The sequence below is a fragment of the Hemicordylus capensis genome, chromosome 5 (assembly GCF_027244095.1).
Source record: "Hemicordylus capensis ecotype Gifberg chromosome 5, rHemCap1.1.pri, whole genome shotgun sequence".
NCBI lineage: Eukaryota > Metazoa > Chordata > Lepidosauria > Squamata > Cordylidae > Hemicordylus > Hemicordylus capensis.
In genome coordinates this window covers 21,577,678-21,602,343 of record NC_069661.1, presented here as the reverse complement: position 1 = coordinate 21,602,343, position 24,666 = coordinate 21,577,678, and the positions used below count along the sequence as shown (strand labels likewise).

The window sequence follows — 24,666 nt, the reverse complement described above, 5'->3', positions numbered from 1 at the left end:
CCCACCCACCGCTAATCCTGGATATAGTATCTACCTTGCAATACCTGCAATAAACTGTAAGATACAGTGGCAAGCTGTTTACACAAAGCTGTTTGGGCATAGGCTCGTTCAATTATTATATACAACTTTTAAACTCTGTACATATTTTTGCAAGCCTTAAATCTTGTAAGCCATTCTCTATTTATTTTGCTCCTCCTGCCTCAGTAACAGCTGTATGGCATATGCATAGTGCAATATATCTTCTTGGAATTTCCAAAAGATACTTGAATTGGTAATTTATTACCCTTCCTGGCTTATGGTGTAGGATTGATTTCACACTGTAGGCATTTTGGAGCAGAAGCTTGGACTTCACAATTGATTTCAAGTTATGCATGCAAAGATATAGTGCTCTTGCCATGAAGGAGTGAGTCTTCATTCCAAGGGGTTACACTAGACTGATATACATCTTAGCCAAAATAAACAGATTAGGAACAGTTGCTCTTTAACCTGTAGCCAGCAGTTGGGAGAAATTAGGCTATTGGGAGAAATCTTTTAATACACCAGCTTTTAATACGACACCAGCTTGTTAAGTGAAGGTTTTTAATCATTGTAAAGGGGGCTGCCTGAGAGCACTGTTGAAGCCACGCATAGTTATTCACTTATGGCTAGGGGGCTCTTAGTGGCAATAAATTACATGGAGTATGGATTAGGGATGGAGAAAGCAGGCAAGCGTGTGGGTAAATAGCTGGTGTGTTTCTGTGCACCCTGCTGCTCTGTGGCTGGCTGTGGGCCAGGGGAGAATTTCTCTGGTGGTGTTAAGCTAATGGTCTTGGAAATTAATTTTTTAAGTAGGAAACTATGCTGTGAAAGCCGAGGGTGGGAGTGGTAGCAATTTGCTTGGTTGACAGCATGAAGTTTATTCACTCTCCATTGGATTGATGGGCCGTAGCAAGCTGTGTACTGAAGGGCCAAACACACATGTGTATATTAATGTGTAGGTATGTGTGTGTTTTAACAGTTTGCTACTCCACCTTTCTTGACCAACGTCATCCAAACTGGCTAAGAATTCCTACAAAATAAATATCACAATTACTAAAACAAAAGGCACTCATAATTTGGCTGATTCACACATTTAAAAAGCCAAATGGAATGAAAAGGTCCTTAATTTCCATTTTAAATGTGGGAAAGGAGGCACTTGAACATTCTCCCAAGGGAGATTTGTCCAAAGGCATGAGGCCACCACCAAAAGGATTTTTCCTGATATCTGCCTGGTATGTCTGAGGCTGAGCAAAGCGGCTGGCAGAGCCAGCCGTTACTGGGCCAAGACACATTAAAGACCAGTGCCAGCACTTTAAATGGAGCCTGGGGACAGCATTGCTTTAAATGTGTGGGTGAATCCCATACTTGACCCTATGATCTGTTTTTAAAATCAGAGGTAAATGATGTCTTTTAAAAAAATCAAAGGTAACTGTAGAAAAGGGAGTCCCAATCTGGACTGGATTATGGGATGGGGGCAGGGGTGTTAAAGCAAATTTATGGGGGAGCAATTTTCAGTGAGAAAGTTGCACAGGTGGGAGGGCCAACTCCTGCTCTACTGTCCTAATCCAGTACATCCCCCCCTTCAGCCATATTGGCTAGCTTGGCTCCAATAATCCATTGTGATAGGCTCTTCACTTTATAAGCCAGAACTGTGCCTGTCATTTGCTGGTTCACACACTGATCAGTCACGCCAGTTCTCTTCATATAAATGATCATTATACATTTTGGAATGATGTTTAGATTGTGAGCCCTTTGGGGGCAGGGAGCCATCTTATTTTTATTTATGTATTATTTCTCTACGTTTCCAAAGTTTCACTTTGGGAACTTTTGTTGACAAGTAGTATATAACTATTAGTAGTAGTAGTTGTTGTTTCTATGATGCAAGTGATTGAGTGGCCGTCCAAGCCTTCCACCAGCAAACACAGAGATGGCCCAGAAGGCTAGCATGGTCAATGGCATTGAACACTGTAAAGAAAACTAGTGGGAGTCCAACACAAGCCCTGTGACCTTTCGGATGACTCTAAAGTACTTAACTACATAAATGGCAAACTGTCACTGCAGCCTCCACCCAGCTCTTAAAGATGCAAGAGGTGTCTGTCACATGAGTGCTGGAAGCCTCAACGACAACCATGTTCGATTTGCTTCTCTGGCTGCATGGATTATGTTATTTTCCATGTGGAGTGATTGGTATTATTACATATATAATCCTTCCCCCTGCCCCACCCCAAAACCACTGTGACCAATTGGCAGGGTTGTTGGTGATTTGTGTCTTGAGAACAGCTGCCATTTGAAGAGCTCATTGGACTAAATCTAAAACAGCACAGAGGACTGCTCACGCCAAGAAATGAGAAAACTGAACACTGCTGTAGTTTTTGTCATCAGATTAACAGCCAATCCATGCTTTGAGCTAGATTTTGATGCCACATTAGCCCTATTCTGCATTACATGGCACATATACACAGACGCCTGTGCACTGCTGTAGGAACACTGCACATCATGTGTGAATTAACGGTTCATACAGTGTACACATATGGTACCCATGTTGAACTAGTAGCTAGTGCTATTAACTGTTGTCTTCAAGTGGTTGTAGACATTCTACAGATTTGAGCTCTTTAGTAGTTTAATGTTTTAGGACATTGTCCTGGACACAATCCACAGGGGAACTCTTACACACAAACATTGCCTTTTCAGTGGGCCATGCACAGGAGCTTATCCAAAGATACCACACCTGTACTGCACCTAATGTTCCAACACGAACATTAGCATTTCACATTAGAGACCAGGGGTTCTTCACCTGGGGCCCAGGGACCCCTTGGAATACATCCAGATGGTCTGTTGCACTGAATTTAATTCCCCCCCAGCAAGCCACAATAGAGTTGCTGAAAATAACTTTCCTAAGTACTTATTTCCTTTTACGGCAGCCTGAAGAATATATACAAATGTGATGGGGGTCCATGGGTGATAACTGAGGATGTGGGAGACCAAAGAGCAAAAAGGTTAATGGCCTCCGATAGAGACAAAAATTGCAAGTAGCTGTGATGGTGCATTAGAAAAAATAATGCCAAAAATAAACCCCAACATAACTGAAGAGCAATACCTTTATTAGGACCAATTAAAAATGTCACAGAGTAGCAAGCATGCTTTTGAGTTCAGTAGAACTTACCTCTGGATTAGATGTTAAGCATAAACAAGGAAATAAAAGGAGCGAGAGGATGTTGCTGGCAAGGGGAAAAAACCCTATTCTGAAGTAGTCTTAAAACTGAATGGGGAAAATGTTACACAGCTAATAAGGTCTGCGTGATGCCTCCCCATCGCACCTTAAGACCATTATTGACTGTAGGATGAGTGTTAGTTGCTTTGGGTTTCCTTTGGGAAAGAAAAGCAGTTTATGATGATTAAAAAGGAAGTGAAAGGGTGAAATGAATGCTGATATGTTTCATCATTAAGTCAAGGCTTTGAGAAGTCCCAGAATACAGCTCAGAAGGGGGCCAATGTTCCCATTGGGAACGCGGGGTGTGGGGGGAGATCAGGGCTGCAGCTCTGATGCAACACTTAGGTAGCCACAGAGCCTCTTCACACTCAGTAGCAGCACCGGTGAGCTTGGCAATAGCAAAGCGCCAGGGCACACGCCTCACTCTTCCATCAATGGGGCACCGCACAGTATGCAAGACACCACTGATACTTTGGTCACTGGGCTCTTTGTCTGCAAAAAGTGCCACAGTCAGCAACCCCAAGTTCTTGGCACCCATTAGCATTAATTAAAAACCTCCACATGGAAGACCAAGAAGTCACCAACCTGCACAGTAAAACTACCCAAAGCTAAATCTAAAAACACCCCCTCCCCACAGCATTTTTTGTTTGAGGTGGCAGTAAAACCCCAAATGAGATCTGCCCAATTTGTGATCCACCTTTCAAACACAGCTCAGGTGTCCCCAAATCCATTCTGCTCTTAAAGTTCTTGGCAGCCAAATGGAGTTATTGAGGCTGCGATGGACCACTGCCTTTCACAGCTGGTGGGTTTGTTTGGAAAGACCAGACACTACATGGCCTTTCCTCATCTGGTTCTGGTGGTACGTTTTTCTTGTGCTCCTCTACTGTTCTTGAAATGACTGAAATTTCTGAAAATGATTTTAAGCTTTAAAATAACATACAACTTTTTTTTTTTTTTTGCTTGAAGAGCTGAAATGCTGGAATTTTGTTCAACTCAGACACTTGTTTTTTCAGTACCACAGAACCAATAAAATGTTATCAGCTGGGCCATTGTGGCTACTAATTGATCATTTCTGGAGGACAAAATGGCAATTACTCTTGTTTATGGTCAACAAATATTTCTGGGGCAATTATCAAGAAACAAGCCATTTCAATTAATATTTATTTTATTACCCCACATGAATTAAACAAATCAACCTGGAAATACCACCAATACACAGGGCAGAAAATATTATTTACAGGATGGAGACACAACACCCCATAATAAATTTAAATGTACAGATTTATAAAGAAACCAAGGAGACAGGAGGGAAGGGGAGGGGGCAGGGAAAGAAGACACATTGCCGTTTTAAAAATAATATTGTCATCAATCTAACTTCCAGTCCACATCTCCAGTGTCAATGGAACTTGCAAATCATTAAATAATGGTATCTTAGACATATAGATAATTTGACAATTTAAATACATTAATTATAATTTTAAATAAATATCATCTGGGAAAGGAGGCTGCTCTCAAGCATACAGCTCCATCAACCCGCGTTTAAAATGGCAAACAATTTCTTGCTCCTTAGACAGAAGGCTGGGCCCTGGCTGAAATTAATGGAAGTCCCAGAATTGTTGGGGAACAAGTCTAGAATGGGGATGAAATGGCATTTTTTCTTATCATTTGTTGGTCTATCTCTAAAAAAATAATAATAATCTCAAAAGACGACAAAAGTTTCCTAAAGGTGTTCCTGCTTATTTGCAATTGCATACAAAACAGAAAAAGAAAATGCAGGACACACAACAGGTGGCTCTTCTGGGTAGAGAATTCTGTGGAAATCAAGAGGGTAACTTTGCTCCCATTTAGGCCTTCTGGCCTCCCTGGACCAAACTAGACTGAATGCAGGATAAAAAGAAGCTTCTGTGCTTTTGTTCTCAGGTCAGAATGTCACTAATTCGTGCACCACCCCGCAAGCAGTAATAAAATCAGCAGCACAAATGCATTAATTGAGCTTCTTTGTGAAACAAGAGGGTTGATATGAGAATCCGACTCTCAAGGTTCAGATGGTAGGGGTTGGGGCAGGAGAGGAAGTGGAACAGGTTATCGCTATTCCCTGAATAAAGTGCTCATCAAGCAGATTAAGGCGGGTCCCTTGGCAAGTGGGGATTCTCAGTCTCAGGGTAAATAGATATATATATATTAAACAGAGCAAAAAGCAGCAACAAGGTGAACAAGCAGCAATTCCTGGATTATTTAGGTGCCATTCTTGGGGGTGGGGGGCAGGAAGAGGGATTAAAAATTCGCTCTGAGACTACTATAGAGGTCAATTGATTTGGAAAGAAACATGATTCTTCAAGGCAGGAATAAAGAGTTTAGTGTGTGTCATCTGCTTCTCAGTCAGGCCTAGGAGCTTGGAGACTCTTTAGGATGGGTTGGGTAACCTTGGCTCTTCAGTGGTTATTGAACTACAACCCCAGCCATCCCCAGCCATCATTTATAGTGGCTGGGAATGATGGACATTGTAGTTCAACAACACAGCATGACCCAAGTTTGCCTACCCCTGCTTTAGGCTTTTTGAGTCAGTTTGCCGGAACAGGACCCTTTGGAGCAAGAGATTTGCTCTTCTATGATTAGGTTTCTTCCCAGAAAAAAGGCAGGCACCAAACAGTGTACACAGACGATCAAACATCCAAATTTACTTCTCCCTCTTCCCAAGATATCAAAGCTTGCATGGACTTTCTTTTCTAAACCCAGATTATCATTTCCAGTTGAAGCCTGCACAGAAACCTAGAGCTTGACATTTAACAAAAGGCACTGAGGTGGTGCCCATGACCTCACGGCCGCTGCTGGGAGGGCACGAACTTGCCTGCCTTCCCTAGCAGACGGACGAGCAGGGACTGCCGTTGCCTTTGCCGCATCGTGTGCCCACAAGGAGGCTGAAGCCAGGAGCAGGAAGACTCCTCACCCCACCCCTCCCTGGGGTGCTCCACACCGTGAGCACGGAGGCTGCTCACCTTAGAGCAGCTGCTGAGCTCCCTGCAGCTGCTCCTTCCCCCGGCTTGCTGCTAGGAATGGTGGCGGACCGGGGCGGGGGGGGGAGCCTTGGAACCCCGTGGCGATGGTTCTTACCATCACCTGCTGAGGTTAAACAAAGGCAGGAGACTCAGGTTCGCTTAACCTTGGCAAAAGGCCGGGGTTAAAAGCCGGGCTGGGTGGGAGGGCAGCGCCGGGATCGGGCTCGATCCTGGCGCTGCACACAAGCAGCCCAACCCAGACTGGGCTGCTTGAGCCTGCTCGTGTGAATAGGCTTACAGATTTGAGGACCTGGGTGTCTGACAACGAGCTGCCGAACGGGGTGGGACCTGTGCGAGAGAACTGTAAGCAGAAAAGCTGCAGGCAGGCAGGGAGTGCTCCGTTCTTTCTGCACCCCCCCCCCCGGCAGCCCAGCTGCAATCCCAGCTGCATGTCCGCCTCTGGGGAAGCAGCACAGGCTTCCAACGGCAGCCCTCTTCCCACCACTTGGCTGTCCAGTGGAAAGCCACGTCCACAGACCCGGCTGTGGCACATGGGTCTAGTTCCACCTTAAGCAACAGCTGTGGGAGGAAAATACGAAGCTTGCTTGCCACGGCGAAAGTGGCTAACCCCCGAAATCCGCTCAGCCTTGCACTTTCTCAAAACAGTCCTGGAGACCGGCTACCCTGGCCTGCATTTCCAGAGGAGCTGAATCGGCCTTCAAGGAGTCAGGCGCACACCCCACTCAGGACCTCCCCTTGGAAGCGCAGGAGCCTTAAGATTTCGTGAGGTTTTAGCAAACCTTGCAGGAGGGTCCCTCTGACCAGGAATACTGCTTCAGGCCTCCACAGGAGCTCGGCCGATTTATGTGGGACCAATATATAGGAATGACTGCCTGGGCGTAGGGACTGAGCTGAAAAGGAGAACACTTGACTTGGAAGAGATTCCCACCGTTCTGTCTTAAAGAAGCCAGGTGGTGAGAGAGGCCAAGGGCTGAGTTAAGGCACACAGCTGAGAGGAGAACAGCAACATGGGGTCTTTGACATGTATTAATGATTGGGAAACAGGCACAGAGGGAAGTGTAGCAGTCCTGAAGGGGTTTTCTCCCTTTGGAACTTTACACTGGCAAAACTCATTTGCTAATAAGTCTAAGACAACGGCTGTTTATGCTCTTTGTAGAAGCCTGGTGATTCATCTGTAGATGGAATGGAAAGAAAGAGGAGATTCTTGAGTGCCAAATATTGCAGTCGAGCATACCACTGGTTGACATTCATGGACATGGGGGTTGTGCTTCAACGGCCAAAGGCAGAGCTTTGAACCTGCCATTTCAGAGGTGAAATGGGATAGCACACAGGGAGGTTTTCCCAAGTGTGAGGATCCAAAATGTAAAATCAGCTCCTTCTAGGCAGCAAGAGCTTTTCCAACTGCCCAGCCCCACTTCCCCCACATGTTAAGGGCCAAGGAAACCCCAGAGGCTAAGGGGCTTCCCTCCCACAACCCTGAACTGTGCTTGTCTGGCAAGGCCTAGACTCACACCGTTTGCTGACACGTTTTCTGAATTCAGCGTGTCCCTTGTGCAGACAAGAGGGGAACATAGCATTTTTAAAACAATGGATGGCTCTTCCTGAAAGTAGCCGGTCCAAGCAATTCCAGTTCAAGGGGTTAGGACAGTATTGCTCAGCAGAGCTGTGGGGCACGCCAGCCCACACCCCAACTGTGCAGCTTCTGCCCACCACGGCTTCTAGCAGAGCCAAGCCAGCGCTCTCCCGCTTCCTTGTGAAATTGCCAACAGCCTCACACGTGGGCAGTATCATTAGGAAACATGACCACTAGGAGGGGTGCCTTGTCACCACCTCAGGCAGCAAGGAAAACAGGGAAGGGAAGAGCCAGGGGCTAACAGGGCCAGTCAGAGAAGCATGGTGCACAGGGGCCATGAGCTACTCATCAAGGGACAGGGCCGCAGGGCAACCGATGGCCACCAGGAGCAAGGAGTGGGGAGTTAAGCATCAATGTTTCCTATTGAAGCAGAAGCTTGTGTAGTGCTGTAGCCTTTCTTCTGGTTCTCTGCCCATCTGGACCTCCAGGAAAAAGAACATATGCTACAAATTGCAACTGTGGCTTACATTTAGTTTGAAAGAAAAGAAAGGAAATCGGTATCATTTGTTGGGCCCATGGACAGCACTGCATCATTTGAGGTGTTGCAGAACATTCTTTGGGAGGCAGAATTTCCTTCTCGCCGGCACTTCTTCATGTGTGTTGACTTTTCTTTTTTTGACCTGCTGGTTATTGATTCATAGAAATGTTTATAGACCATTGACACATTGAACCATGAAGGGAAAAGGGGGGCAGGGGAGAGAAAGAACGAGAACATTGCACTTTGTCCTTTGAAAGAAAGAAAGGCACCTCAACTTTGAGGCCTCTTCTTCACTTCTTATCTTCACAGGTGACCCATTAATGGCACCACAAAAATATAGTCCTTAACGTTTTCCAGTGTCACCAGATCCGTCCCATCATGCTTCATTCTACCTTCCAGGTACTCTTTTTGTTTGTTTGTTTTTGACAAGTCAGCCAAGAAGGCGATTTCTGAGGCACTCAAAGTGCACGAGAGTCCCAAGGCAAGGTCCTCCCCTCGAAGCACCAGCTAAGGCGTATTTGGCTCCAGTCTCAGCCACTGCAGACCCTGACGGGTGTAGTGTACCAGTTCCATCATACTGCTATTCAGAGAGAGAGAGCACATGGCAGCGCTGAGCTCGGAAAAAAACTCTGAAAGAGAGAGACGAGCAGGAGTCACATTGGGGCTGTTTACAGCACAGGCAGGGAAATAACTGGATTAAAAAGTATGAGGTGCAGCACAGCTGAGATTTGGCAGGCATGCAGAAAAAGGACTGAATGTGGTACTAGGGGCCTCCTGAGAACCTCTGCTTTTATTTAGATCAAGAAAAACATCTGTAGCCCTTATGAGTTGTGAAGATATGACTCAAAGTGTATGGCTATGTCTGGAGACGCTCAGTAGGGATAGCTGAAGGTTTGGGAAGGCGGGGCTCTAGAATCCTTTGACCTTCTCCCCATCACTGGCAGAAGCAGGGGGAGGGAGGTGATGGCAAAGTAAGAACAGCCATGGTCATATGCGCCAATTTTATACAGGCTACTGAAATCAGCTTTTCCTTGGCATGGGTTACTATGGCACAGAATAAAACACAGAGCACGGCCGCCTCATGGGAATATTGTAAAGGGGAAGGAGCAGGATTACATGCTCTCTCCCCGCAACAAATCCTATGACTTCAAGGTTCCCAACAACAACAAAGGCACAAACAAATCTTCTTAAGAGATGCAGAGGTTGCAGCTACTGCAGAAGTGCTTAACCCAAACTTGTTTAGAACAACAGAAAAACCTAAAGCTCTGGTGCCCTCCTATGGAACCCCTCCCACTCTTTTACTGTTGCAAACAGAAGCTCTGCGGGAGCTTGTATGTGCAGCAGAACCAGGGAGGCGGTGGGTAGCAATTTGGACAGATTCCCAGAGCTGAATGGGCAGACACTGAGCCCTCCCCTCACTAACTGTAGTTAATCCAGTGAGTTTGTGACTCCAGGGATCCACTCAATCCTCTGTTTCCCTGTTGAATCACAATCAGTTTCCCAAAGTTCTTTTTAGGACGTAGGACTCAAGTGAAGGCTGATTCACAAGTTTCACGGTGAGATTGTTTACCATGTATACACCACCCCAAATAAGAACATAAGAACAGCCCTGCCGGATCAGGCCCAAGGCCTATCTAGTCCAGCATCTTGTTTTGCACAGTGGCCCACAAGATGCCACTGGAAGCCACAGACAGGAGTTGAGGGCGTGTCCTCTCACCTGCCATGACTCCCCTGCAAATAACGAGTGAAGCAGAGACTTGTGCAATATGCAGTGGCCATGCAACCCGTGGTCAGCTCTGGCTCCCTGCCATGCATCCCAGAAAGCACTTCATGCATGTGTGCCAACCTGTGCCTCTCTCTTCTCACTTCAGAGTGCTGCTCACTGCTGTAGAGGCAGGCATCGTAGGCCATGGCTTCTCACACTTGGGTCCCCAGATGTGGTTGGACTAAAACTCCCATCATCCCCCATCCCCACAGCCTTCGGGAGTTGTAGTCCAGCAACATCTGGAGATCCAAGCTTGAAAACCCCGGCCGTATGCCAAGTCCTTCTAACTGGGCAGTGCCTGCTTTGACTGGCACCAGCTCTCCAGCAGAGGTCTTTCCAGCTCTGCTACTGAGGCCCATCTGACTAGAGCTGCCAGTGATTGAATCCGAGATCTTCTCCTTGCAACCATGTGTTCCGTCATGAAAAAACTGACCCTCCAAAATTCTCCTGCCAAGTCATATGTGGAGTGGAATTGCCTTCTACTGAGCTGGACCCTTGCCCATCCAGCTCAGTACTATCTACACTGACAGGTAGCAGCTCTCCAAGGTTGCAGGCAGGAGCCTCTCTCAGCCCTCTCTTGGAGATGCTGCCAAGGACTGAACCTGGGACCTTCTGCCTGCAAATCAGGTACTCTAGGATGGAGCTGCAGCCCCACTCCCTAAAGCGAATATCTTACGGCAGGCAAGTACTTGTATGTGAGTCACCCACCAAACTTTAAGGCAGGGCAGACCCCACTTAGCAAATGGGGACCATTCATGCTCACTATCACAAGGCCCGCTCTCCTTCCAAGTGACCCTTGGGGAAAGCAGAATGTAGGGTGTGGCATGCACAAGGCCAGCTGGGACCCACGGAGCCAAATCCTTACTCTTATTCTTCCTGGCCAAGACATCAGCTTGTTCCCAGAGATCATAGGCGTAGAGAATATAGGACGTGATGTTCACGAAGGAAGAGGTTATGGTTGGGATGTGATGAGGAACGCTGACTGAAGAGCCAGTGCCACCATTTCCGCAGCTGCTGGTGCTGGATCCTGTCTGGGAGCTGACAGAGCCGGCTGGAGAGGGCGTCGGGGAAAGAGGAGAGGGGGTGCCCGTGCTCCTGGAGGACGAACGCACAACAAGGACAGTTGAGAGACTCCTAGAAGTGTGGGGTGAGCACCCCAGGATGGTAAGCTGTGCTCTCTCCACTTGTTTGTTCAACTAAAAATCACAAGGCATAAAACCACAAGCACCCCCTCTCCCCCATCACAGGCAAACATCCAGAATGTTTCTGAGCATGTGGCCAAGATTACAAAGAGCGATTTGCCCTGTGGGGTGTGTGGCCCTATTCTGCCCTAATATTTCAATATTTGTTAAGAATCATTTACTTATAACATGTCTATCTTGCTTGAACGTAGGAGAGCAAACATGGAGGTTAACCAGTTTTACCCTCCCAACCCTTTCAGGTTAGCCTGATTTGTGCAATTTGCACATTTCCCATGAATTTGAGGGCTCATCAGGATATGAACCCAAGAATATATATCAAGTCCAACCATCTATCACCATTGGCTTTGACAATCAGTCTTCTTTGTGCAGAACGGAAGTACTGCTATAAACCCTAGGAGAAAAGAAGTGCTAAACTCCTGACTCACATTCTGAGCAGTGATAATAATTAAAACCAGTCTGAAACTGGTTTAGACTTCTAGTGTAGGTACAGCCTGAGTCTTATAATTCAAACTCTATTTGTAACAGGAAAAGGATTCTGACGTATATTTTCAGTACTACCTTGCGACACACGGAGAAGGTGCTTGCGTAATTCTAGAAGAACTCTGGAACAAAGAATGAAAATTTTGTTAGTTTATAACTGAAAGTAGTTTACTCCAAGAGTTGGCTGGATTATTTCCAGGGTATTTCTGGCTGCATCTTCAAAGATGTTGGGCTAAACACACAGTGCTAGCAGTATAAGTCTATGCTATGTTGGAAAGAGAAGATAAAACTGAGATAGACTGATCTTGTGGGACTGTAGAATTTGTGAAGAAGATTTATTCTTGCCATCAGATTTTTTGTTTCATTTATTAAAAATATGTATGTCCTGCTTTGGGACTAAAAACAGAACTCCAAAGCAACTCGTACATTTCAAGCCTAAATACATACTAAAACAATAATTTCACCATAGTAAAACAGAAGCAAGAGCCAACAGAGTTCTAGCAAGCTCAAGAGGGCCCCAAAAGCCCTCTGAAAAGGCTGAGCTTTTACTTCCCACCTAAAAGTCAGGAGACAGAGCGAACCTCTCCAGGGAGGAAGTCTCCAAGCTTGGTTGCCATTCTCAAAAAGGCCCTGTCCCTTCACCACACTGCCAATGGCAAAGCAGGACTCTCTGAGGCAGTCCTCAGGCTAACGGACTGTTCTGATTAGAGGCCCAGTGGCCAGGCACTTGCACAAGGAATCTTCTCGTGTGCAGCGTCGTGTGGGAGCCACAAACTCAGGCAATATTGCAGCTCCCCTTCCATAAAACTAGAAGCAGCAAACTAGTTTTTCTTCTGTCAGAAGGAGAGTGACAATTTCGTGGCTCCTGTGTTACACTGCTCACAAGAACAGATCATTCGCATAAGCAGGCAGTTCAGTGCAGGTCAGTCTCAGCAGATCACTGGAACCAACCCTAAGAGCCAAACTGGGCAGGACATTGGTCATATCCTTAATCTTAGTGTGCCATTTACTTTTTCTTGTGTAAATGGGAGGGATGGAATCTGAATCAGGATCACAGTGGGAAAGGTCATAGGGTTAAACCTTGCTTCGCTCCACCACAGTCCTGATCTGGATCGTGCCCACCCCCACCCCCCCATGACACAAGAAAATGGACACACACCAGGGCAGGGCTAATTACAAGAATCACCTCAGGGTCTAGCTTGACCCCAAGATGCTTTTCCTTAGGCATCTTGTTTTAGGTACTGACTGCAGAAATGAACTTCTCTGTGCTCGTGTCAGAACCAGCCTTAAACTCCTTCTCAAAGTGCAGGAAGTACAGTCTTGTTACTTTACCTTGAAGTGTTCATTAAGGGTCCGGGAATACTTTATTGCAGTGTCTTTTTTGTAGCGAAACATCGCCATGTACAGAATGGCTTGGCAGCGCATGCTGGGAAAGACAACAGGGAGAGAGTGTGAAGGCCTGTGAAGGCCAACCCAGTGAAGGCAAGAAGCCCTTCCGACTCAAGAATCAGATTTTACAGTATACTTTTCCTAGGTACTCAGTGGGCTTTACAAACATGATCTCAAAAATCATTACAACAACCCTGTAGAGTCCACAAGCATGATCATCCCCATTTTATTAAAAATACAACCTCACTTTTCTTTCCAAAGCAGCAACAGATAATTAAAAAAAGATAGCCAAAACAACAGCTGCAGTAAAACTCAACCCCAAAGTTGCAGAAGAGCCACCCAATAACTGCAAGAACAGAGTTCAAAAACCCTGCAGGTGGGATGAGGAGGGGGCAGAGGCTTTCCTAAAGCTACTTGGTTCATGGCTAAGCTGTTTTATTCTAAATCAATTTAAAATTTTGCTTCTCAAACTAGGATGCATTGAAAACCACTCACCATAAAACAAAAAATATTTTTTCTTGTGTGGTTGTTGAAGAGTCTGTGAAGGATTTTAATGTCATGATGAATCTGTGAGAAGACAACATTATAGGTGGCTTTAATAATAAACTAGTTTTAACTTATTATTATTATTATTGCTTGTTTACAGTCAGACAGGTGTTATTGACTGGTTTGTTTTATCCAGACATTGAGTCCTTCCCAAGGACCTGGGATGATGATGATTTATTTATTACATTTATAAACCGCCCCATCCAGAGGCTTCTGGGTGGTGTACAATAATTTTTAAAAAGACATAAAACCCACATTTAAAACAATGCTAAAACAATATAAAAACAATTCAAAAATGATTAAAACTATTTAAAAACAATTAAAATACTTTTACAAACAACAACACTTTATAAGCCTTGGAAGGCCAGGCCAAATAAATAGGTTCTTAGGGCTCTCTTAAAGGCTGACAGCGAGCCTAAACTGTGGATATCTGCCGGGAGTGCATTCCATGAACCAGGAGCAGCTGCAGAAAAGGCCCGGTTCCGAGTCACCACCAGACGTACTGGTGGCAACTGGAGATGGACCTCTCCAGATGACCTCAGTGAGCGATGGGGATCATACCGAAGAAGGTGCTCTCTAAGGTAACCCGGACCCAAGCCATTCAGAGCTTTAAAGGTAATAACCAGCACTTTGTATTTCGCCCGGAAACATATCAGCAGCCAGTGCAGCTGTTTTAAGACGGGCATAATATGGTCTCTCCGGGTTACCCCAGAGAGACTGGGGTAACTGTCTGGCTGCCGCATTTTGGACTAACTGAAGTTTCCGAACTACGTACAAAGGCAGCCCCACGTAGAGCGCATTGCAGTAGTCAAGCCTGGAGGTTACTTACCAGCTGATGCACCACTGTTTTGAGATTGTTCTCTTCAAGGAATGGACACAGCTGTCGAATCAGCCAAAGCTGATAGAAAGTGCTCCTGGCCATAGCCTCCATCTGAGATACCATGGTGAGGCCTGAATCCAAGAGCACTCCCAAGCTGCGTACCTGTTCCTTCTGGGGGAGTGTAACCCCATCCAGTACAGGAAGATCGAACTCATCCCTTAAATTCTGATCCCCCACAATGAGCACCTCCGTCTTGCTTGGATTCAGCTTCAATTTGTTATCCCTCATCCAGCCCATTACTGCCCGTAGGCAGGCATTTAGGGAGTGAATGCCATTTCCTCCTGATGATGATGATGATGATGATGATGATGATAAGGAGAAATAGATTTGGGTGTCACCAGCATACTGATAACACCCTGCACCAAATCTCCTGATGACCTCACCCAGCGGTTTCATGTAAATATTAAAAAGCATTGGTGACAAAATGGAGCCCTGAGGGACTCCATATAATAGCTCCCGTTTTAAAGAGGAACTGTCACCAAGCTCCACCATCTGGAATCTGCCTGAGAGATAGGACCGGAGCCACTGCAAAGCAGTGCCTCCTATCCCCAATTCCCCCAGGCGATCCAGAAGGATACCATGGCCGATGGTATCGAACGCTACCGAGAGATTCAAAAGAACCAACAGAGTCACACTCCCTCTGTCAATTTCCCGGTAAAGGTCATCCATCAGGCCAGCCAAGGCAGACTCAACCCCATAGCCCGCTCTAAAGCCAGTTTAAAATGGGACTAGATAATCTGTTTCTTCCAAAACCGCCTGGAGCTGGTTAGCCACCACTCTCTCAATCACCTTATCCAACCATGGGAGATTGGAGACCGGCCTATAACTGTCCATCACTGAGGGATCTAGGGAAGGCTTCTTAAGCGATGAGTTAAATGATATTAACTAAGCCATCCCCAACAATCTCCCTGCTAGATAAAAGCAGCCAAGTCGGGCAGGGATCCAGAGAACAAGTGGTAGGCAGCACTGTCCCAAGCAGCTTGTCCATGTCATCAGGCATCACAGATTGAAACTGATCCAATCTAATACTGCAAGAGGGATTGCTAGACACCACCTTAATAGACTCTGCAGAAACAGTGGAGTCCAAGTCGGCCCCAATACAGGAGATTTTGTCTGCAAAGAACCCATTGAAAGCATCACAGCAGAACAAAATCCTCGGGGACTGGTTTGAATTGGAAGGAGCCTGAATCAAACTCCTCACAACCCAGGACAGCTCTGCCAGACGTGAACCCGCAGAAGCAATGCACGCAGACCAGTTTGGGGTTTTTTGCCGCACGCCCCACCTCCGCATAAACCTTCAAATGGGCTCTATGCTGTGTCCTGTCACATTCAAGCCGAGTTCTCCCCCACTTGCGCTCCAGTCGCCTACCTTGCTGCTTCTGACCCCATAACTCCTCTGTATTACCAAGGGGCCACTTTTAAAGCAGATCGGAAGGGATGCTTAGGAGCGATCATGTCTACTGCCCTGGTGAGTTCCCTATTCCAGGTTCCCACCAGGGCATCGACAGAGTCGCTGGCAGGACCAACATCAAAACCCTCCAAGGCTTTTTGGAATCCTACTGGGTCCAACAGTCTTCTCAGGCGGACCATCTTAATAGATCCTCCACCCCTGCAGGGCTGGGTTGTTATGTTAACTTATCCAATATTGGCAACAAAACACAGCACTGTAGCTATAAAATTCTCCCTTTCAAAATATTTCAAGCTAAACATTCATATTCTCTCTCTTGGAAGAGTAGTTCATTATTTATTCCTAACAACCTGTGGGAATCTCACAGCTGTTCATTTTTTTTTACCATGCCATTTGGTTCAAAGGCTCTTACAGCAGGGGTTCTTAAAGTTGGGTCCAGTGTTCCCTCTAACGGGGATTCCCAGATGATGTTGACTGCAGTTCTCAGAATCCTCAAGCAAAAGCCACTGCAGCTGGGGATTCTGGGAGTTGTAGTCAACAGCATCTGGGAATCACTGTTACAGGGAACACGGATTGCCAAGATACCAATCAGCAGCAAACTATCCTCTTGCGTGAACCGAGGGCCCTTCTACTTTGCAAAATGCTCTTTGGACTCAAGCCACTATATTTTAAGATTTGATTTTTTAATTGTTGTTAGAGCTGAAATCTGGGCTGGTGAGCAGAATATAATGATTCAGACCGAATCAATGGAAAGGTGATTCAAGCAATGCTCAATGCAGGTGCCAAAGAGCCTCCTCAGCATATCCATGTACAGGGAGCATACGAGGAGGACTAGAAACAAAACAAAAATGGGTATTTACAAGGCCAGGGAGCATCTGTAAAGACCCTCTTGGGGACGAAAGCTGGTCTTGTGATAGTGAGCATGAATTGTCCCCTTTGCTAAGCAGGGTTCAACTTGGTTTGCAATTGGATGGGTGACTACATATGCACACTACAGGTTATTCATCTTAGGGCAGGGGTAGGCAACCATGGCTCTCTATATGGAACTACAACTCCCATACAATCCAACAGCAGCTGCAGAAACAAGGTTGTCTACCCCCACCTTAAAAGATGGGGCCACAGCTCAGTGGAAGAGTATCTGTATACTAGCATGCAAAAGGTGCCAGGTTCCCTCCCAGGCATCTCCAGGTGGGGCTGGGAAAGACTCCTGCCTGAAACCTTGGAGAGCTGTTGCCAGCCAGTGTAGATAACAGTGAGCTATTGTCAGACCAATGGTCTGACTTGGTAGAAGGCAGCTTCCTATCCCTCAGAAATCACTTTCCCACTTACTTGATAAGATCGATGGTCTCTGCAAACATGGTATAGGCTGGCTTTGGTGAGAGGGTGTCAGATTCCATTGCAATGCCACACTCAATAAAGGACAGGGCGGCATCCAAATACTTGAAGGCCTTCCCAACTTTGTCCGTCTGTTAGGGAGAAGGAGAGCACAGGTCAGCTATGGGCACTCTTGGTGTACTTAAGTCTTTGGGTAGCCACCCAGACTTTGAAATGAAAATCTCTAACCTCACAATGCCAGTAAACTCTGATCCAGTTTGGAAGCATTACCCTGCCCCTACTAAATAAATGGAACATTTGCGCTTCAGAGAGGAGCCTCCAGAACACAACCACACTGCACCAGTGGGAGTTTTAACACAGAGTTGAGCACGGCAGTTTACAGTAACCTTGAGTCCCCAGATGATGTTGGGCTACAACTCCCCTCAGCCACAATGGCCGAATGCTGAAGACAGTTCAGAGCAAGGGTTCCCAGCCTTGAGTCCCCAGTTGCTGTTGGTCTACAAATATCATCATTCCCAACTGCACTGCCAATGGCCAAGACAGTTTAGAGTGAGGGTTCCCAACCTTGGGTCCCCAGATGTCATTGGAGTACAACTCCTTTGGCCATTGTGGCTGGGGATAATGAGAGTTGTACTCCAATGACATCTGGGACTCAAGGGTGGGAACCCCGGTTAAAAGAAAACATGTCCTTTCTGAGCACTAAGCATGCTTCCCAGTTGTTATTAGCCTGATCAGATAGTTTTGTGGAGCACCATGCACTCAGAGACTGATGCACTGAAGGGGTAAAGCCTTCTTTACTGCTTAAGGTAAATGCTGCTGTACCACAAGGCTGCCTCTCTAATCAGGGAAAAGCTTTTTAGCCTTTTAAGCAGGGAGGAAGAGAAAGTCCAAGGGTTAGTGAAAAGCCAAAGACTTCACTTTCACCAGTGAATATGCAAAGCTGATGCAGGCACATGCCTAAGCCAGCATGTGTCAAAAGCTTCACGGCACGCAAACATGACCTTTCAAAGCATCCAAAATGCATTCAGTTAGCAGACACAGACAGACATCCCTAACACATCTTCAGTCCATCAAAGCAGCCTTGCTTGTGGGTAGCCCTCCTCTAGCTCCATGTTTAGCAAAGGAATTGTGAAGCCTGGCCAACTGCATATGTGGCCGTACCATGAAAAATGTTCAGCAATATGAAGGGGTAAATATCAGCCAACCCTTTACATGCATAAAAAAGCAGTCCCCAATATTCAGTCCCATTCCAGCATGCCCAGTCGTCCATTTGCCAGTTGCCTCGGGGTGAGTGGCGCCAGACCTATGCAGCCCCAAACCCTACTTGCAAAGATTATATAGGTTGTATTCAAGCTAAGGATGAGGAGAAATTTCCAAAGAAGTGGAATTTGAAGGAAATTTCAGGGATCCTCAAAGGAGCAACTAAGATTCAAAGCAAATTTCAGGGTTTGTTCTACAGTTTCTGCACATACTTAATACATATGTGCCTTGTTGGAAAGATGCTGGACTTGATCCAGCAGGGGGATGGCCACCTTGCTAGGACATATGCTAGCAAATAGCACATATGGCCCAAGGGAAGCCTTCCAAAGTGAGAAAGGCAGAGCAATGGAGAGCAGAGAGGTGGAATATTTCTGGTTCTTCAGACCCACTGCACACCTCTCAGCCTATCAGCTACAGTGCTTGCCACTGCCAGAGGAAGAAGACATCCCACTCCCCACAATTGGTGTCTCAACCAGCCTGTTAGGGAGACAGGCTTTTTGTGTGTGTACACATTCTTTCTGTGACCACAGCCTGTGGAGGACTAAAGGCGCTCCCCCAATCCCTTCATAAGAATCATAGAAATGGCAGCCTGCACTGGTGGAACAGGCAGACATCGCATCAGAGATGAAGGACCTATGAACGGCCAGGTCAGAGGCCTCTCTCTGCTCCAAGGTCCATGTAATCTATCACTCCTTCCTCCATCAGCCCACCGCTTGCTAAATTGACAGGCATTTTGCTAGTCTTTCCCAATTAAAGGACTTTCCAAGGTCAACAGATATTCCCGAAAGTACCAACTTAACTATCAAGGGTATACTGATAACCTTAACTAAGAATGTGTTCAGAGGTAACCATGAATTAGCTCAGATGAGCTAGCATAGTGAAGGTGATCGGAAACATGGACATGTATCTAGGTGAACTGGCTTCAAGTCCAACCTTTACAACAAAGCGCACTGGGTGGCTATGAGCAAGTCATGCTCCCTCTACCTCAGTCCCCTTCTGTAAAATGGGAGCAGCAAGATATATAACTTTCAGTGCAGTTACAAAAGCAAAGCACAAAATGGAAAGAAGTCAACTCCTTTCTACTTCATTAATGTCTTCAGAACTGGATCCCTTTCCTGCATTTGCCCAGTGGCTGGGATTATTGCTAGAGCTCAATACATCATTTGGAAACAACTATATTCACTTGAATGGGATTTAAAAAAAAAAAATCACAGGGAAATTTCCTTAACTGGCTATTTGTGGATCCAGCATGAGGTCAAAGACTTACCATTGCATCGGCTTTGTGCTTCAGCCTTTTGGCCTCCTTTAAGTGATATTCCACCGGATGTTGTCTAAATTAAGACACGGACAGAGAGGATTTTAAAAAATAAAAATACATGTAATGGTAGATAGACACACACACAAGCTTTGCTCTCCAATCTACAAATCCCCATCCAAGATGAAACAAGAGCCAAACTTCTAAATCCAAGTTTAAGAACTCTCAGGCACCGAGAAACCATGGCGCCTAGAAATTTAACTGTGGGGCCTAGACTAGGATATTCAGAGATGTTATTTAATAAAATATTTCCCCAAAGCAGCCCTGATTCCAAATACGTTAATTGTAAAGGTTATAAAGATAAACTTATTTACCCTCACCCCACCCCTTCACAATGTCCATCATTAAGTCTGATAATTTTTGTCAAGCGTCCATTGTCTGGTTCCTAGATCCCATTAAAATTTGCCAAGGATAACATGCCTTAGATTACATGCATTAACGGACTGGGCTTGTAGTATCAAATAAATGGTCTCCTCTCCCATAATTTCTCAAGTGCTAGAGCTACAGGTTAAAATGAAATTTTTATAGTTCTGACCCATGCCCACTTCAGACAGCAAGAGTGTTCCTACATACCACAAACTAACATGTGAGGGAGGGAGTTAGGCTAAGCATTTCTCAACCATTTTGCAAATTTTCTACATGCATAAGAACATAAGAAGAAGAGATTCATAGTAAGACTGTGAAGGGAAAAATGAGTGGGGGCGGGGGCGGGGAGGAGAAGGAAGGCCAGGAGGTAATTAAGGGCAGTCTCACTAATTTGTACTATTAGGACTAAGAGGCAAATTATCACAGAAGCATGTGCTCATGCTTTGCCCAGTCAGAAAAATGAGTTTCCTTTTGCAACTCTGTGTTGCTTTATCTCCAAGTGGTAGGGCAGACGTGTCCTCAATCCAATGACTGGATCTACAGATTGGAGATTCCACGTTTATAACAAATGTTTTTAGTTACCAACGCTGCTGGCTAACAGGAAAGCAGTTCCAGAATTTAAGGCCCACAATCTGAGCACAAGTTCAAGTTCCTTTGACACAATTCATTTGAACCTGTGCTCAGATTGTGGGAGGTTTCCAAAAATTAGATTTAAACGCTTGCACACCTCTGTCCATAAGAGCATAACATATGGAATAAGGGGCCCCACCTTAGAAAACCACACCTCCATTGATCACACCACTGAGTAATCTCAACTCAGTTCAAACAATAACTAATCTTATCAGTGATGAGGCATAGGTGGGCAGAAGCACAGCAGTACAAGGGGCTGGAGTTTGGCAGAACTTCGTGCAAGGAGACAACCTATGGTGGACGGAGAAGATGGGCAGAAAGGTGGGGGGATAGGCAGCAACACACAAGTGTGCAGGTACTGGAAAAGTATGTAAATAGTAAAAATAGACAAAGCCAGAAACTGGGGTTGGCCCAGGCAAAGACGCAGGGCTGCTCTAAAAGAATTTTAAGACCCTTTAGTCTTTTTCAGGCACAGCCTCTGAAAAATATAGACTAAATCAGAAGTTATAGTGCGTTGAAGTGGATTATTCTCCACATGTACAGGCCATATGAGGAAAAAGCGTGAAACGGAGGAGCAAAACGATATCCATGTGGACTCTGCAAAAACTTGGAAGAGAGCACAAGATTTTTTTTCTGAGTAGAAAGGCAAGTTAAGTTGTTTTCAAGAAGAGGAAACAAGGAGGGCCAGTGAGAACCAGAGAGACAACATGTCCCAACCAGAGAGTGAGCGAGAGTGTGCATTCCTACTTGTGCGGCTTGCTTTGAGGTTTCATTGGCTTGGAGGTACCATTTGGCAAAGAAGGCACTGGGAAAGGGTTTGGAACATCCTCAGCAGATCCCTGGGAGGTCAGAGAGGAAAGATGTCAGCTAGAGGTATGAAGAAATAGTCACAACAAAACTTTTGCTTTCCAAGATGAGCATGCATTTTATTTGTCCCAGGACATCTCTCTCCACCTTTTTATGGAGTCAGGAAACTTGGCTTACTATTAGCGAGGCTTCAACATGCCATGAATTTTCTAGAGTGTGGAAAAAATTAAGACACAAGTTTTTCTTGGTACTGCAGCCAAACCTGATGGTTATGCAGGACAAAAGCCCACAGTGAGGCGTTCTGCATGAAGCCGCAACATACTTTGCCTCCGGCAATGTCAGGAAGTAATACTATCCCAGCATTCTCTGCTGTTTGCCCACACGCTGGCTTCTTTTAAGGTGGTGGCAAGCGACAGTAGTTGCTACGCTTATTTTAAAGAGCTCTGAAAAATGCCAGGCTAAAGAGAACATCTGTGACCAGCTAGCTACATCTCCCCTTGTCTCTAAAGCCGTGAAATGCGTGATCACAAACATGTGGCAAACTCAAAACAGATTTGTAACCTGAGAGACTGACCAATAGTCAACCAACCTTGGGCCTCCAGATGTTGTTGGATTACAATCCCCATCATCCCCAACCACAAAGGGGTTTATGAGTTATAGTCTAACAGCATCTGAGGGTCCAAAGTTGGAAAACCCCTACAATAGATAACTTAATAGGAAAATAAAGAGCTGTCTTCTACAGAGTCAAACCATTGCTGCCTCTAGGTCAGTACTGTCTACACCAGAAGTTTACAACTTCTGCCCTCCAGATGATGTTGGACTAAAACTTCTGTCATCCCTGATTAGTGGCCACTGTGCTTGGGGATGATGGGAATTGTGGTCCAATAAGAGCTGGAGGACCAAAGTAGCGCACCCTTGGTCTGCACTGACTGGCAGTGGCAGTCCCGGATTTCAGACAGGAGACTTTCCCAGCCCTACCCAGAGATGCTGCCAGGGATTGAATCTTGGGATTCAATCAGGGATTGGACCTTCTGCATGCAAAGCAGGTGTTCTACTACTAAATTGCACCCACTGCCCACTTGTGCAGATCCAGGTCACAGATGGGTTTGGTTTTTTTAGGGAGTGAGAAAAGGAGATGGCCTCATTTTCATTACTTCATTTAAAGACCAATTTTGTACGGGTAGTAAATCTGCCCCTAAAATTGAAACTTCTCTTAGAAAATGGTCATAAAAATGTAAGAAAAGCCCTGCTAGACAGGCCCAAGTTCCATCTAAACCAGCTTCCTGTTTCTAACTGTAGTAAGTCAGAGGCTTCTAAAAACTTCATAAGCATGATATAAAAGGCACCTGCCAATTCTACTGTTAGTTCAGCTTCTGATATACTGCTTTGGAACATGGAGGTTCTATTTCGCTACCATGACCAATAGCCATGGACAGATAATCCTCCATGAATCTATGCAATTCTTTTTTTTAAGTCTTCTAAGCTGCCTTACCACATATCATAGCAGCAAATTCCACAAGTGAATTATATAGTAATGGAGAAGGAGATAAGACAGAAATGTCTGCCTGCAACATGCTGAAGGGATTTAACATTTATTTGAAACTTCTGCAGTTGGTCCCCAGAGGAGTCTTAAGTTAACAACAACAACCAATATTTATATACTGTTTTTCAACAAAAAAAAATTCATAGCAGCCTACATAGAGAAATAATAAATAAACTAGCCGACCCCGCACAGAGCATCTGTGCACTCTTTGGGGCCAACGGTTACCTCCCCCCACCCCCCGCTTCTGCCCCAGTCTTTGCTTCCGGGCCCAGCCACCTCTCCTCCCCACTGCCACTTCTGCCCCCCCCCCACTTTCTTTCCCCCCTCTTGGGCCTTGCCTCCGCAGCCAGGCTGGACCTGCTACCTCTGACCTCCATGGCTGGGCCACCGCGGCAACCAATCCTCCTGGATGTGCCTCAGCCAATCAGGTGTGTCTGCTGCCCAGCCAATCAGCTGGGCTCTGGGACGCACATTCCAAGGCACACCCAGGAGAATCAATATAATAGATAAGATGGAGCACTGTTTCCAAAGGGCTCACAATCTAAAAAGAAACATAAGATAGACACCAGCAACAGTCACTGGAGGTACTGTGCTGGGGGTGGATAGGGCCAGTTGCTCTTCCCCTGCTAAATATAAGAGCATCACCACGTTAAAAAGGTGCCTCTTTGCCCAGTTAGCAGGGGTTAAGCAGCATACCTACATGGCCAGGAGGGTCTCGTGCTGGGGATGGACCGTAGCTCAGTGGTAGAGCATCTGCCTTGCATGCAGAAGGACCCAGGTTCAATCCCTGGCAGCATCTCCAGGTAGGGCTGGGAAAGATCCCTGTCTGAAACCTTGGAGACCTGCTGCCAGTCACTATAGACCAGGGATGCACAACTTCAGCCCTCCAGCTGTTGCTGAACTACAACTCCCATCATGCCCAGCCATGGTGGCAAATAGACAAGGATGAATGGAGTTGTATGCCCACATCTGGAGGGGCAAAGTTGTGCAGTCCTGCTGCAGACAATACCAAGCTAGAAGTACCAAAGGTCTGAACTGATATCAGAGATCTTCCTACGTCACTGGGCGTTTCAACTTACTTTGTTGCTTTTTGAGCTTTCGGAAGGCTTCCCCTCCATTTTCCTGTGCTTGGAGGATGAAGAATCCTTGTGGCTTTCCTTGCTCTTGGCAGTGCCAATACTGGGACCAGGCAGCTGGCTGCAGGCACCGCTTTCGCTCTTCGGCCTCTTCTGGGCTGTCTTGGCTGGCTTCTGAGCCGGCTGCGTGGGAGACAGTGGTGGTGGCAGTGGCATCTCTTTCCTCGGCGTCTCCATAGACGGTTTTGAAATCCTAGGTACAGAGAACCAAATCAGTTTTTCAGTGGTATAGTTTGCTGTGAAGCTT

General features: G+C 46.0%; 1 protein-coding gene and 1 non-coding gene across 8 annotated transcripts in view; one reads left to right on the top strand and one right to left on the bottom strand.

Annotated features, from left to right (window-relative positions):
- AFF1 (ALF transcription elongation factor 1) overlaps positions 1-24,666 on the bottom strand; it is a 208,967-nt gene that overhangs the window by 306 nt on the left and 183,995 nt on the right. For 6 of the 7 annotated variants that reach the window (XM_053254858.1, XM_053254854.1, XM_053254856.1 and 3 more), the window contains 9 exons: positions 24,363-24,612; positions 21,681-21,772; positions 19,890-19,953; positions 17,357-17,493; positions 13,689-13,760; positions 13,137-13,230; positions 11,883-11,926; positions 10,988-11,217; positions 3,103-8,986 (listed from right to left, as the gene is read on the bottom strand). In XM_053254858.1, coding sequence (XP_053110833.1) covers positions 8,865-8,986; positions 10,988-11,217; positions 11,883-11,926; positions 13,137-13,230; positions 13,689-13,760; positions 17,357-17,493; positions 19,890-19,953; positions 21,681-21,772; positions 24,363-24,612 — 1,105 coding nt within the window. In that variant the 3' untranslated portion in view covers positions 3,103-8,864. Of the gene's footprint in view, positions 1-3,102; positions 8,987-10,987; positions 11,218-11,882; positions 11,927-13,136; positions 13,231-13,688; positions 13,761-17,356; positions 17,494-19,889; positions 19,954-21,680; positions 21,773-24,362; positions 24,613-24,666 lie in introns of those variants that run through there. The other variant, XM_053254860.1, reaches the window with a different exon arrangement.
- Positions 24,006-24,085, top strand: TRNAA-UGC (transfer RNA alanine (anticodon UGC)). Its single transcript has one exon. It is a non-coding gene; the product is annotated as a tRNA-Ala (tRNA).